Source organism: Tachysurus fulvidraco, chromosome 12, assembly GCF_022655615.1.
Source record: "Tachysurus fulvidraco isolate hzauxx_2018 chromosome 12, HZAU_PFXX_2.0, whole genome shotgun sequence".
NCBI classification, from domain to species: Eukaryota; Metazoa; Chordata; class Actinopteri; order Siluriformes; family Bagridae; genus Tachysurus; species Tachysurus fulvidraco.
Genome location: NC_062529.1, coordinates 15,362,316 through 15,378,560, shown reverse-complemented (window position 1 = coordinate 15,378,560; position 16,245 = coordinate 15,362,316). Strand labels below are relative to the sequence as shown.

The window sequence follows — 16,245 nt, the reverse complement described above, 5'->3', positions numbered from 1 at the left end:
TGTGTACTGACACGTATGAGCATATTGCACATGTTCATTTGCTGATTCCATTATCTGGTTGTTAATTGTACATATGGTACACACATATTGCACTGACTACATATCTGAGCAAATTGCATATTTTCACTTGTCAACTCTTATCTATATATTTATTGGTATATCTGTACAACTGTTCTGCAATTTCTGGAGTTTGCTCCTAAGAATTTCACTCTCCAAGGCACATGTGCTGTGGTGATGTGACAATAAAAGTGACTTGACTTTGAGTTGAATTACTGAAATAAATGATTTTTTCCACAACATTCTAATTTATTGAGATGCACCTGTAGATGCAGATTTAACATTATCTTCCACATTTATGGTATCCTACTGGGCACTATGAATAGTCATCTCAGTCAGGTAAACGTACAATCGTCTATTATGGATGTTCTGCCTTACATCTGGGTATCACAGAGGTGTATATAAGGAAACAGGTGGTTATGCAAGAAGTCAGCTGGGGATATTAAAACTGGAGTTAGAGTCAACAATTAGTAACTATTCAGATATTAATGTCAAACAAAAACCCAAATAATTTAAAATATTTATTTGCTGAATGAAAGCTTTTCTCTGGACAAGTGATTTATGTTATTTGATAAGAATTGTGATGACATAAGGATACATCCTCGACCCATGAGACAAAATTGACAGACATTGCTAATGCAAAGAAAACTACCATTAAACATCAATAGTATAACTACAATTAACAATATAAACATGATGGCATCTCTATACATATATCGAAACAATACAGCCGCAACAATAACAGTCAGCGTTGACTTTTGTCCATAATATTTCATTCAATCTCTGTAACAATGTATTATAGTAATAAGTGGGAGAAGTAGGTAAATCCTGTAAATCCTAACTCATAAATCCAGCTACAAAGATTTTACATTGTGTAAAACAAAGCACAAATTTGTGGGCAATCTGCTCTTCTATTTCAATTCAAAGACTCTTTAATATGCATACATGGCAGTTAAACAGTCTGGGAAAAAAAAAAAAAAAAAAGATGCTGTTCTCTATGTACAAACAAACTGCAGGCAATTTAGAACAGAACAGCTTTTTAATAGTCTTGTTTATCTTAAGAGTCTGAGCAGAACTGGGTATATTATGTATCAATGTGCAAAAAGCAACTCACAAATTAACGTATGGTATAAATGCTAATAGTGTAAATATGGCATGTCTCAATTTCTTTGAAACCCTTAATCTATTGAAACCCTTAATCTTTTCAATTTATCAATTGAAATTGATTCCCACATCACATTAACTTAGTTTGAGTCTACAATAAATGGACAAAGCCCATCCTTGTTTAATAGACATGCAAAACAAAGGGCACAAAATTTCAGCATTTTGAGTATAAAACTTTAGCTCTTTTTGATAATTTTTATTTATCTAAACTTTTAGAAAGAAAAAAAAAAAGAGAGCAACTATGATTGTAAACACATGGCACATTCAATGAGAAAACTTATTTGTATTCAAATACAAATCTGTTGCAATGTTTAAATACTGCAAAAATAGTTCTGTCAAAATTGCTGGGCTATTGACTACATTTCACCCTGAAGTTTTTGGAGCTTAGATGTTTCTGGATTTGCCAGGAACTCTGAATGCTACCAAAATACCACAAACCCTCTCCTAGATAATAATAAACAAAAGCATTTGACTGAGGTAATACGGTGAAGAGTCAAAACAATCTAGCTACAGTGCTGATCAAATGAAATATCTTAATTTGCTTCATCAAAATGATCAACAAATAACCAAGATTGCATTTGTTTCCTAAGGAAAGAACTTTTAATGTGTCTAGACCCAATTTGTGGAAAAACTACTGATTTTAACAGAAATAGTTATTCCCCATTGCCCTCAGGCTACTGCTAATCTAAATTAAACCCTCCATGTGACTTCATACAGGCTTGACAACAGCAGTTGTTTTATCAATTCCATGTGTTTTAATTCATTTAATACATTTAAGTCAAATGTATTCTGGAGCCAACAGAGACAGTTAGCCAAATAGACTCCAAAGTGTTTTAGAATAATTATAACTAATTTAACCTACATGTATTCGTGATCCAAAGCCAATTCAAATCGATGCTTAATTCAGTAGCATTCACATTTACACAATGTATGAAAACAACAGATTCTTAAAAGGTGATGGTTTTGAACTGGAGTCTGCGTGACCCTTACAGTGAAGCACTGCTGATGCTTGTAATTCCTGATCGAACAAGTGTCATTCAATTCTATCTGATCCAGGAAAGTCCTTATCTCAGCTCAAATTGTAGACAAAGTTATAACTTGTGCTTTAACTGCTTATCGGGTTTGTTGTGAAATATAGGCAATAGACAAAAAGGCTGCAATCGCTTGCATCACCATTGAACTCCAGGCTTGGCAAGAACTGCACAAGCTTTAAGTGTATGTGCACACATGGATTAAACTAAGACGGCACATCACCTCAATTTCGTTATTCCATATTATAAGTCTCTTACTTATAGTATTGTATTTCTAGCCAAGCTTAATATGTACATAATTTAAAAACATTGGTAACAATCTCAGCTGAAAAATGCAGCTTCTTTGGTACGTTATCATTTGTTGTTTGGCTAAGGAACTAGGTTATAAACAACAAATAAAAACAAAAGCTTTGTTATTCTTCAAACAACCCCAAAAAAAGGTTTCTGACACCACTCTGATTATTAGTTGCATTATAAAAAAAACTCTTGGGTTAAAAAGTCTTGGGTTTAATAAATCCTTACCCAGACAGGAGGGATATGGAACGTTATTAAATTATTTTATAATACTTGCGTATACAATCAACAAAAATACACACACACACAAACATCTCCACTTGTCTTTGGTTGTAAACTTACCCATGATGCACAGCAGCTGTGCAGTGTGTGTACTTAAGCCAAACACAATACTTCTTTATATGTGAAGCACTGCATACATTAATGCAAACCTCAAGCGAGAGTGCAGAGCCATATAGCTTTAGTTATTATCCTTCATTTCGAGCACATATTCAAACTGTAAGAGGACAAATCTAGCCGTCCTATAATACACAATAGATTCCTTCATTTTCACCCTTAAACTTACACACTTTAAACACCATAATGTTCATTTCAACTCAGTAAACCTTCATCAACCAAGATAGACATTAAGAAAAAAGAAACCATTAAAAAAAGCGTTCAATATTGTTATACATTTAACAATAAAGATGCAGCATTAGTGTCCTTTGCTCAATGTAGTAAAATAAAAAGTGCTGAGATTCATTAGTAGCAATAGTATAGTTTAAAACTCCACAGTGAAATATCTGAATAATACTGATTAATGAGAATGTATATGCTGGCTTCCAGCATCGTTCATACCTGCCCTAGCTCCATCACTAATACTCAGAGAAAGAGCTCAAGGAGTGGAAGTATGGAGACTGCAGTCTATCTCCCTTCAGCACACTGCCCTTTCACACTCTGCAAAATCCTGAGGGGCCTAATGATCTGTTCCAGTTATGACAAAAACATCGTCCAGGCACGTGACAGCATAAGCAACAATGTGAGCTTATATAAGTCTGGAGTTTTTAAGAAACTGTATTAGAACTTTGTAAATGAAGGTGTATTGAGAAACTGTGTGCACCATCATCATGCGTTGCTGTCGCAGCAGGCTCAGAACAGTAGGGACGTCCAGCATCTACAACGACAGAAGTCAACGGGTTAAAATGTCCAGCTCAACCTTCCTTTACATTTCAATCACCTTTATTTAAAGGCAATAGTAAGCATAGTCAACTACAGGTTAAACTTAGACATAACGACCTTTCCTGCACTAATGCCAGAATAAGCAATGTGTGCATATACCTCATTATGTTCCATACAGGCGACCATGACCTCAGAGAGAATGACCACACCGCTGCGCCCCACCCCTGCACTACAGTGAACTAGCACAGGAGGGTTTGTGTTCTTTGGATCGCTGGTGCTGTTGGTATGCCGCCTCACAGACTGAATCTCCTCCAAATATGCTGGGACAGATATTATAAGAAGTTTACTGAGCTAGTTACACCCTAGTCAAATTTCATCAAGGACAAAACCAAACCCTGTCCTCTACCTACTTTTAGACAATTACACAGAACACACACAGAAAATCATCATATATAATCAAAACAAAAACATTTGGTTCAAATTACAGATTACATTTTATGAACCTAGTATCACTGTGACACATTTGTCATTTAGCCATTTAAGACTTCTTTAACTTACACAGAAAGCCTTTAAAATCTTCAGGGCAGCTGTGGTCAGGCCAATCCATGTATTGCAGGTGCCAGACAGTTCGCTCCTGGCCTGTCAGTAGGTGTTTAATCTTCAGGCCTGTGGTAGCATAGCAACCAGAGTCTGTACGAAAACGTGTGGTTATCTTAAAGCGGCCATAGGTAACAGTGTTGTGGCGGGAGCCTAGACGGGGCCAGTAACGGAAGCTCTTTTCTCGTCCTCCCTCCTGCAAAGGGTGACATCAAAATGTTAAAAAAAAAAAAAAAAAAATCACATGAATCTTGACTTGACTATGAATATATGTCAAAAATACACACCTCTTCAGCAGTAACCATTGCAATAATAGCAACCCCTTGTTCCCAAACCATCTGCCAGAAGTCTTGACATGTGTTAGGGAGGGGACCCTGAGCTGCAATATAATTCCACTCCTCTCCCCCAATTGTAAGCTGTTACAGACACAGACAACACAAGATTAACGAGTAGTACTGATTAAGAGCACCTGAGAGCTACCACGCCTTAATCAGCAAAGTAAAACCAAAAACACAGTTACAGGAATGAAAATTACTAAAGAATCCATGGCAGCACAAGATAGCTCTCAATGCTCTCTACATGACATGGACTTACTATACAAGTGTGAATCACCTACCTTGATATGTGAGGCATTGATATATCCTGTGTTGTTCTCTTTAGTGGGTACAAGCTCCACCCGTGTCTCATCGTAAGGCAGTACATCTTGAAAGCGGTTTCGCTCTGCATTCTCTGGAAGCTGTGCAATGCTACACTCACTGCTGGGCCATTTCTTTGGCATTTGCTCATATTCTGTAAACACCAGGCCCTGCTCCAGGTGTTGCTCTAGTAGCTTGCACTAAAATAACACATTCAAACAAATATAAACTCATGACTCTGATAAATGGTAGAAAAAAAACTTTAAATTATGTACACAAATGATCTTTTTACAGATAAACACAATGTATTAGGAATAAATTCAAAACTGATCTTCATTCCTACCCTGTCATCATTTGAGGCTTTCCCATGTTCATCTTTGGCCTCATCGGCTACTGGCATTCGAGCAAGTGTCAAGCCATTGAGAGTCGCCAGCTTCAGCGGGCCGGTCTTCTTTATCTCTGAGCGGAAGCCTTTCTTCATGCCCTGTTGTGAAGATGGTGGTAGCTAGAGTGAGATTCAGAGAGCCTACTAGAGGAGGTATTATGGCGTACAGACTCTCCTAGCACTCTGAGGAATGTAGTTGGCCGTGCTTGCTAACCTGCTTGCTAACCTGCTCGACTACATTCTTCAGAGGTACAGAATTTACCATGACGCACACTCTTTTAACCAGAAATATCGTTCAACTAATCAAATATCATTCAAACTAATAATAATAATTAAAAAAAAAGTTGTGTCCTGCATTTAAAAGTTGTCGAGCCATGTATACTACAACACAGACCTGTAGGGATCTCTTTCTTGTGGTTAGTGTAAAAATAACAATTACAAAAATTATATCATACCATATTTATGTATGAGAACATTAACTACAGTATCTTTACATGAAAAATAAACACTCAAGCATGTTCACATGAAAAGCCGATTGCAGGTTATGGAAGAACAGCACCCTGAACTTTGGACTGTTTGCTACATGTCAAAGACAAGTTAGTGATAATGAAGATAAGCTTGTAAGTCTCGTCAAAGTGTAAAAAGTCACTAATGTTACATCAACATTCAAGTGGATTGTTCAGTTGCCATGTACATTTAAATGACATCCATTTTAGGAATACATACTAGAAATATACTTATTAAATTAAAGAATTAAATTATATTTAAATTCACACTTAAAGGTTAAATTGTGAAGTGTCCCTCAACATTCTGCTTTGAAATATAATTCTAAAATAATAGATTATAATAAGGCATTAAGTTTTTTTTTAAAACAATACTTTCTAGCTGACCGATCAGTTTACTCTATTCTGATTTTCTATACCTCTTATTCTGATGTTCTTTTATGTTCTGTTAGCAGATTAGGCTTCATCCAAGTGTAGCTAGCATGATACAACTTCTAAAACTTTGATTCTTCTACAATTATTTAAAGATGTCCAGTATAAAACATGTTATTATGAATACAAGTTAACTAAAGAAGGTCTTACAGGTGGTGGAAGGCCATCGATGTTTCTTCGTGCAGAAGGCACATCTGAAACTGGTCTTTTTTTGATCATTTCTCTTTTAGGCTTCCATCGACTTTGGTTGCTCAGATCTCCCTCTGAAAATGATGGCATGATGACATCTGCCTCACTATATGGGTAAAGAGATCCTGTCTCATCCTGCTCCCGGATACGAGGCTGGGGTTGAAATCCCAGAGGGATGGGCATAACCTGATCCAAACTGGGGCTGAAAGGATAGGCAGGCAGAGGTGTCTCCCTTAGAGGGATCTCAAGAACATCGACATGTTCCTTGGGTGCTGCTACAGCATCCTGCGACTGAGGTGTGTGTCGGCCGCTGTCATCCTCAAACTCCTCTTCCTCTCCACTACTGTGGACCAACATGGTGGCATCAGATAGGGATTTTTTGTGACCATAGTGCACATCGTCTTTTAGAACCATGTCTTCAGCCTCAGTTCTCTCCTGGAAGACGTCAAGCTCCGAGGTAGAAGCAGATGCAGTGTGAGCAACAGGTGGAATGAGCTTGGGCGGTGTTTCGGAGGCAGAAACAGAAACCGTCCTCTCCTTCATTCTCATGTTTTCCAGCCCATAAGTCAAGCCAGCGAGCTCAATAGAGTTCCGCTTGTGTGTGTAAGGGCGTCGTGTGACAGTGGGGATGAGCGGCTCACTCATTTCTTGTAGAGAGTGTGCCACAGGCAGGCTATCTTCCTGAAAAGTTTGCACAGAGTGGTGTACACGTCGTGTAATAAGGTCAGGGCTGCTGCTGCTCGCATGGAGATGACGTGACAAGTCTGGTGTGCTGTTGGCTGGACGCGGGCGGCTGTAGGGATAAGGCGGAGGCGGTCGATACACTTGAGCCCCCATGATGTTGGGTGCCGGGTAAGCATGGGCCTGCGCCAACTGCACATCAGTGAGCTCAGGCACGCTGACGGCACCCACCACTGGCCTCCTCTCACCCGGGTATGGGTATGGTGATGGGCTGTGAAAGCTGTAGTGGAGGTGATACTGAGCTGCTGTTCCTCTGTGCTCACGGATCTCAGGTTGGCTGTACACAAGTGGATCAGGTCGGCTGTAGGCATAAGAGTTGCCAATGTTGAGGTTCCTCATAGAGTGGCTATGACGATCAGGCATGGCTACCATGGCACTGTGGTTCTTTTGGCGCATCACGCTCTCGTAGTCGGGTGTGGCACGATATGAGGGTGGGATCAAGACACTGTGACGTTGAGAGGGCACGTAATCAGGCCGTGTGATGTCACTGCCAGTGATGCTTGGATTTGAGGACATTGGTGACGGCTGCATATAGTGTTGGGGGTTGGTGAGGGAGCTGGTGCTGTGGGCGCTGTACACACTGCCATTCCGGATTCTTCCATTATACTCATGTGGTGAACGGTCTAGACTGGTCTGAGAGTGGTAGTAGTAACCGTTGTGATTGTTCATGTAAAGATTGTCTGTGAGAATGAGAAAGTGTCCATCAAATGTACAGACATTAAATGCTCATCATATAAATATGGCTAATAAGACACATGGAAAGGTTTTGTTTTACCTTGGGAGGATTTGTAAGGCTCCCGGTAATGGCTACTGTAGTGCAACTGAGGTGGTGGCATCATGTATGTCTGAGGTTTGGGCTTCAGCAAGAAAAAAAGGCACCACTGTTCAGATTATGAGCTCACCATATGTTCCAAGAGAAATCACGTGGATCTAATTCAGCCATAACAGCCATTCTATTTCCATAGAAAGATCCAGAAAGGCAAATGACATGGCAACCATAAAAAGCTGTCCAAACAGAAAATTATTTAGGTTATGCCTACCATTGAAATTCTTGTGGAGGAGCGCCGTCTAACCGGGTTCACTGGCGCTGGTTCAGCTTGGCTGTCAAAACAGATGAAACAGATTGAAACAAACCAGACCAGTCCAACAGAATGCAATAGTCCTATTGCATCTCTGGTGGTTGAGGCAATTGGAGGATAATATATTGGCAATTCCAAGATCCTTGTCAAAACACAGACTACAGTTACGACAAAGAGCTTCAATTCAAAAGATAAAATTTAAAGAGTGTGCCTCAACCTGGAAATGCAACTGTACACAACTCATAATGGAGCAAAAAATGTGAGATTTTCTTGTTAGCAACCGGTAAAATAGGACTTTCCTTAAGTTTTTGGAACTGTATTAAAATCATGCAGATTTCTTTTGAGCAGAAAGAGTAGGTGACAGCTGAAACAGTCTTGCTCACCCCTTGTTAGAAGGCAGAGAGGAACGAGAGAGCATTGGAAAGCGTGGAAATGAAAGAGTGAGAATGGACTTCTGGGAGCTTTCAGAAGGTGGAGCTTCAGATTCCTCTCTGGAGACAGGAAAGTGATAAGGATGAAGCAATAAGGAGCAGGACACATACACACCATATACCTACAAGGGATAGCCTGAAACACACTTACAGTGTACTTTTGTTGATCTTGTAGAACCTGTGTCGTGCCAGGCACATTCTGCAGACATATTTGGAAGTCTCCATGTCTTCCTGAAAGGGACAGGACATTTACAAAAACAGGCAAGAATCACAAGCATCCATGACTATGCCCTATTGTATTCAGATGAAAACAGTGGCCTATGTGTTTTAGACACCCATTACACCCAGCCTTTTATGCGCATGCAAGAATTTTGTGTGTGGAGACACACCTATCTATTAATATACACAGGCATGAGCACATAGCTCAAACCACATTACTGTAGGCAATTTTGAGAAAAGAAAAGTATTTTAAATGCCTGTAATGATAATAAGGAACACAATTCACTTGACAGAACTCACAGTCTGAAACTGAATGGTGTCTTCTTTGTTGGCCAGCTCCAGGGCAAAGAAAGACTTGTTGTGAGTCATGTTGTTAATGTCATTCCATCTAATTTGGGAAAAGAAAAATTCAGCCATGCAATACCCTTTAAATGAATGCACGCTTATGGCTTAAAAACATACACATACAGTATATTGTCAAAAGTGTGCAGTCAGCTGACCATCACGCCCATATGTAGGCATTTCCTGACTTGTTTTTCACACTGGGTGTGAAGCACAATTATCTAAAATATTTATAGTAATATATTATAATTCCCCTTCACCAGAACTAATGGGCTGATCCTTAATCTGTTCCAGCCCGAACTTGTGTACAATTGGGAATCGGGCTACAAGGCAGGCCATTTTACATCTAACACCAGGGTCTAACATCACTAACACTCTTAAGGCTGAATGTGCACAAATGCCCAAAGCAACACCCCAAACAGTGGCGGTTGACTTGACATACAATGAGGGACTAAATGTATAATGGAATGTTCAGCATATACATACGAATACGATGACACAAAGTGTCTGTATAGTATACATGCACATATAAATGGAGTATATGATGACTCCTTTCCCTTTTTCAACATGAATAACATACAACAGGAATCCACCTCACAAATACACACCGGAAGAGGAGAGGTGCTCGGCCATTTTTGTGTTTAACAAAAATCCCATCCAGACAGGATCCAATAAGTACATCTCCACTCTGGCTGTCCTGCATGGTAGTAAATGCAAAAACGATTATTTATTTCATTATTATAGATATATATATAAATTGGATTATGACCCTGGGATTTGCACAGAATCATTTTACCTTCGCTTGAAAACTTTCTTGCCCATAGCCCTCCATCTTCTCAACTTCTTGCATGTACAACAATTCAGCTTCTTGTACTGGCAGACCTCTATCAGTGCAGACAGAGTTGGAATGTGAAAAAGACAAACACCATAATCAGGAAATTGTTGTTTGCCTAACAACAATATCGACGTATTGTCATTATGCATAACGAGTCATTAAAAACATTAAAATCCCACAGCCAAACAGTCAAAAATGCAACAGATCTTTGCAGAATGGGATTATCTTGGATTTTTAAAACATCCAAACAGTTTTTTTTACTAAAGTCCTTGACAGATGTCAGTGGGTTCACATTTTATCTGCTCATCTATAAATCTTTAAAAAAAAATAAGCCTTATTTGGCAGCAGATGTTTCTTTTAGCAAATATAAAACACTCACTCATCTCACTCACTCATTTTGTACCGCTTATCCGAACTACCTCGGGTCACGGGGAGCCTGTGCCTATTTCAGGCGTCATCGGGCAACGAGGCAGGATACACCCTGGACGGAGTGCCAACCCATCGCAGGGCACACACTCATTCACTCACGCAATCACACACTACGGACAATTTTTCCAGAGATGCCAATCGACCTACCATGCATGTCTTTGGACCGGGGGAGGAAACCAGAGTACCCGGAGGAAACCCCTGAGGCACGGTGAGAACATGCAAACTCCACACACACAAGGCGGAGGCAGGAATCGAACCCCGACCCTGGAGGTGTGAGGCGACCGTGCTAACCACAAAGCCACCGTGCCCCCCAAATAATATATATATATATATATATATATATATATATATATATATATATATATATATATATAAATATATATATATATAAATAAAAACAATGCAAATGAAATATCTGAAGCAATAATCATTATGATGATGATCACCGGTAGCTTTGGTAACGCTGGGCAACTTTTTGAGTGGCTTCTTCAACAACCCTCTCATCTTGAATCCATTCCTATATAGAGAAGGAATTGCAAAAGGGATTCATTCAGTGTATATCAGATACTAAATAACACTAACATGAAAATTAATACAAAAACTCACCATAGGGAAAAGAACAAATTTTTGAAGAAATTCCTGTGAGTCATAGCGGTTGAAGTCTCCAAAGTCAGCTAAAAAAAAAAAAACAGTAAAAAATACAAGCCCCTTGATTTTAATAGTTTTGGAATAATTTCAGCACCTTAAGCACTCAAAATTCTCTCAGCGGCTATTTCTTAATTATGTCTACTGTTTTGTGATCATGTCTAGCAGCAGTGGAGTTTATTATTTATTTATTATTACATACAAAATACAACTAGCTCTGCTGCAAAGATTCTGTAGCACATTTCAACAAGGACATAATTAAGAGAGAAAAAAAAGTCATTTGACATGCAAGGAATCTATTTTTGCCTTTGTAACCATAGCAGTCCATCAGTAACACCAGGACTAGGCAGCCTGTTAGAAATGTACAGAAGCTATTCTGACAATCCAAAGTATTAGAATAGCTAAAAGGTTTCACGCACAGCATTGCTCATACACAAAAATAACTTGTGTTAAACACTTGATCTATCTGACCCAAATCAAACTAAAGACTTTGACTGTGCAATTATTAGCCAATGCATCACAGCAAGTGGCATTCTTTCTCTGTATGAGATGCACATGGAGAAGCAGTTTAGATCTGGCTGCAACTGTGAGTGATGTCAGTTCCATTGCTATGTTAACTCCACGCCAGTAACTTGCGCTGCCAGATATATCTTTGCCAGAAGGGTTTGAGATTCTTCCCCTTGGCAAAAACTGAGGCCAGAAATCTTAAACCTACAAGCTCAGCTAAGCTTAGTTCAGTAATTCAGTGTGAGTAACTTAATTATATAAGTGGCCAAACAGGCAAAGGCCACTTTAAAATACTGTTTATGAAAGGACATCTAGATATGGAATTATAATTAAATTAACAAGTCATGTAAAAGCATAATCCTGAAATCCATACTGTTAGGGTACCTTGTACAGCCAGGCCAGCTAAGTGGATGGCTTGTTCTATGGAACAAGGAATCCTGCCCTCCAAAACATCTTTCTTAAGCTGGAGGTAATACTGGTATCTGTTGGAGAGCATTTGAACATTATAACTAGAAACATAGTTAAGATTTGTATTTACATAATTCTAAGAGCCATAATGATTAGCTGAGTCAATTAAGACACCATATCTAATATATCAATACAGATCAAGTATCTTATTCACCTGGTTATCTCTTGTTGTAGTTGGGAAACTGTTGGCACATAGAATATGACTCCAAAGTAAACAGTGGGCTCCTGTCCATACTTGTCAAGTTGTTTCTTCAGAGGCTTTTCTAAATCAATCCATCGTTGCTGGTTTTGTTTATTGAAGTACCAGAGACTGAAATACATTATCTGCAGAATAACCAGAATATCAGTAAACTGTACAGCTAAAGAAGCATTTTTATTTTATTTTATTTATTTATTTTTTTGAAAAGTAAGGGCAAAGAAATAAGAAAAACTGAGACCAACTTCCAAACGACTAGCCTTCATGACAACTCAGAAAAAAACATTTGACAATAATTAACAAACCATAACAATTCATAAACGTGCTCCAATACAGAACACCTGCCGTATGGCTGTTCATAGTCTCTATGCAGTCACCAAAGAATCCCAGCCATGACTATGTGGATGGCATGCTGTTTAGCCACAGATACACATCCTTTACTCAAACCACCAGCTGAATTCTCAAGGACACAATGCCACAGAAAGTGCTGTACAGTTTAGTGATCACAAGTAACATTTCAAAGCAATTATATGCATGAATTTCAAAACACAAACTTTGCATGTGATTTTGTTTTGATCAAGAATGACATCTAGCCTTGTGTAATCTGACATAGAGATTCACTTGCTTATTACACACTGAGTGAAAGTTGAACAGTCTTAGAAGAATGTTATTTAGTAAGGCATATATAAGGTATGAAATCACCAAACAAAGAAAAAAAATAAGTTTCAGTCTTTAACACCGACATATTGGTGCCTATATATTTTACATCAACTAAATACCTCTACATCAAGGTGGGTGAATGAAATGGAATGATATTGAAGAGGGGAAGAGGGTTGCCTGGAATATATTATGGTGGTAGAATAGGCATTATCGTGGGCAGACGCATTTCAATACTGATTGAGATTTGTGTTTTAACATTCACAAACATTACCCTTCCCACACACGAATCTTACATCAGCTTAAAACAATACAAACCTCTCGTAATTCGAGTCTCTGAGCAACTGCTTCCAAACATTCCTGGCCTGTGCTCTCCACAGAAAGTGTAAACTCAACAAATTCGCCATTAAGCAGCTGTATGCGTGTGACCAGGCAGCTCTTGCTGGAGACTGTATATCTTCGAGTCCTCTTAAGCTTTAATCCAAACGGTAATGGCATGTTTCACCAGTAACATAGACCTTTCAGAGGACAGAATAATTTCCACAGCGTCACTTTAAAATTAAGCCATGGGTAAAGAAAAATTGTGTTCTTGCTCCAGAAGGCAGTTGCATGGATCCCTAGGGAAAAATGTGGAATAAGACAACAACAGTTTAGAAAGCAGTCTTATGGCTTACTTATCATTTATGCCCACGAGATACAGATCATCCCTAGCTCATTTTATCTCTGTTCTTACTATGCTGTTAATTCACACTTGTGCAAACAGTGTGATCCTGATGAGAGCTGTGTCAGATGCCAGCAAATTAATAAAATCACACGAAATCACAACTTTCAGCGTTTTAAGATTTTAAAACTTAAAATCTTAAAACGTCTTTTAAAAAATCTTGTTTTTTAAGTATTCACTGATATTATAGAAATATGCCATCAACAACAAAACAGAGGGATCTTAGGAGCACCTGTTGAATCTTAACAATAACAACAATCCATGCTGAATCATTGAGTTTGTAGCTATATATCACTGTATAATTAAACAGATATACAGCTCGGACAACAAAAACACAGAAACTCGATAACAATACAGCCCTACCCATGTTTACTAAAACAAAAACCCCAGTACATTTATCTACAGGTTGTTAGCTAAAGCCGACGCATGGCTGCTGCAGCAACAAGTGGCCGCAAACAGTACAAACAAACCCCTGAACTAAAGTCGCTGTTTGCTGTGAGGTATTTTTGCACACCAAAGTATGCGAAAATAAAGATGCGGGAACTAAAAAGTGAAGAAAAAACAAACTTAGATACAGAGTTTATGTTAGTCCTAAGTTCAAGCTAACATGTAGCACAATGCTAGTTTAAGTGAAGCTACTGCGTGTTTGTGTTAGCCAGCAAGGCTACTTTATAACCCCGTCACTTACCTTGTAAACAACTTGGCTGTGAGGACCATTTAATCTACTCAAGTCGTTTCGGTAGATGACTCACGTTAAGACTCGCAAACTGAGTACATTTTTCCTCAAGTTTTTGGTGAATCACGCACATTAGACTCACAGGTCACACTGGAAGCTGCTCCCATACTTCACTTCCGGTTAGAAAGCTCTCTCTCTCTCTCTCTCTCTCTCTCTCTCTCTCTCTCTCACACACACACACACACACACACACACACACACACACACACACACACACACACACACACACACACACACACACACACACACACACACACACACACACACACACACACACACACACACACACACACACACACACACACACACACACACACACACACACACACACACACACACACACACGTACCCATCCGCGGGACTATTTTACATTTTCACAATTTTACAGTTTAACAATTTACCCCACTATCTGGTCAACCTGTAACTGTTGTACAAGTCTAGCATACGCGTCCATATAAACTTTGTTATAAATGACAGATATTACATGATTTAATGACAGACGACTGAATGAGGCGAGAACACAGCGCTACGATACACAGAGGAATTAGGTGTGTTACGTCAGACAGCTGGAAAGCCCTGCTTTGGGAATGTCAGGAATGAGGCAGCTGCTGCCCACTTAGGTCTTTATCTAAACCAGCTACATTACTACACAGCAGCTAAACAACATGTAAAATATGTTTACAGCTTTTTAAAATTTCTTTATGGACACATAACTTCATTATGCACCTTGTGTTAATGATGAAGTCGGTGAAATCAATATACTAACCAGGTATCTGACTTCTGTAATACCAGCTGTTCCATCTTATTTTTTATTATTCTGCAAATTATACTTGAAACTACGATTCTGAAGAAGCATACGTAAGATTCAAGCATTTGGGTCACATTTACTCTTAAGTGACGTGACGTGACATATGGCTAAGTATGGTGACCCATACTCAGAATTCGTTCTCTGCATTTGACCCATCCAAAGTGCACACACACAGCAGTGAACACACACACCATGAACACACACCCGGAGCAGTGGGCAGCCATTTATGCTGCGGCGCCCGGGGAGCAGTTGGGGGGGTTCGGTGCCTTGCTCAAGGGCACCTCAGTCATGGCCGGCCCGAGACTCGAACCCACAACCTTAGGATTATGAGTCAGACTCTCTAACCAATGCTTTGCAGGGGAGGTTTTCTACTCAGAATTGACAGCACTATGTATTCACTTAAGCATTTACAAAGTCTTTCAGTTGATTTAATTGATCCAGGTTTTCCTGATCAAGTACAAGCTTTAAAATGTTGAAGTCACACACTGGCTCAAAGGGTCGCAGGAAAACCAATCTGTGAAAAGGGTTAAAGCCGTGTTTTCTCCACAGAAGAAAGTATTTATTCAATTCAATTCAATTCAAGTTTATTTGTATAACACTTTTTACAATTGACATTGTCTCAAAGCAGCTGTACAGAACATAAATATAGAACAAAGGTTAATGTAAAGAATAATATAAAGATTAATAGAATACAAAATTCAAGATTTATATTAAATATATTTAATTCACAATGTGTAGGTATTTATCCTCCATTGAGCAAGTCTGAGGTGACTCAGTCAGCTGTAGCAAGGAAAAACTCCCTAGAATGGAAGGAAGAAACCTTGAGAGGAAACAGACTCAAAGGCGAACCTCATCCTCAAATGGGTGACAGTGGAGGGTGTGATTATAAATATACATTCTGACAAATGTTGTATTAATGTAAAAGACCACATGGAGTTCACATCTCCTCTTTAGTATCACAGAGTCTAACTGGAGCTGGTAGATCT

The 16,245-nt window shown here is 39.0% G+C and overlaps 1 protein-coding gene across 2 annotated transcripts; it reads right to left on the bottom strand.

The window, feature by feature from the left end:
• Window positions 1-565: 565 nt before the first annotated feature.
• Window positions 566-14,613, bottom strand: ptpn21 (protein tyrosine phosphatase non-receptor type 21). 2 transcript variants are annotated; one of them, XM_027172425.2, is made up of 20 exons: window positions 14,404-14,613; window positions 13,313-13,611; window positions 12,296-12,465; window positions 12,058-12,155; window positions 11,128-11,195; window positions 10,968-11,038; window positions 10,054-10,141; window positions 9,866-9,954; window positions 9,216-9,303; window positions 8,848-8,927; window positions 8,649-8,756; window positions 8,227-8,287; window positions 7,962-8,043; window positions 6,407-7,866; window positions 5,280-5,420; window positions 4,918-5,136; window positions 4,589-4,717; window positions 4,263-4,497; window positions 3,864-4,024; window positions 566-3,699 (listed from the first exon to the last, which is right to left on the bottom strand). In XM_027172425.2, exons 2-20 carry the CDS (start codon window positions 13,490-13,492, stop codon window positions 3,571-3,573), a joined length of 3,657 nt encoding a protein of 1,218 aa, XP_027028226.1. In that variant the 5' UTR covers window positions 13,493-13,611; window positions 14,404-14,613; the 3' UTR covers window positions 566-3,570. The 2 variants fall into 2 exon arrangements, with proteins under 2 accessions (XP_027028226.1, XP_027028227.1); XM_027172426.2 differs by lacking the exon at window positions 8,649-8,756 and having other exon boundaries at window positions 14,404-14,610.
• Window positions 14,614-16,245: the final 1,632 nt, after the last annotated feature.

Coding starts and splice junctions, on each gene's coding strand:
- ptpn21 (XM_027172425.2), bottom strand. CDS start 13,492: ATGCCATTACCGTTTGGATTAAAGCTTAAGAGGACTCGAAGATATACA. Junction 5,137..5,279: donor AAGCCTCAAATGATGACAGG/GTAGGAATGAAG, acceptor GTGTTATTTTAG/TGCAAGCTACTAGAGCAACA. Junction 4,025..4,262: donor AGATTTTAAAGGCTTTCTGT/GTAAGTTAAAGA, acceptor TATCTGTCCCAG/CATATTTGGAGGAGATTCAG.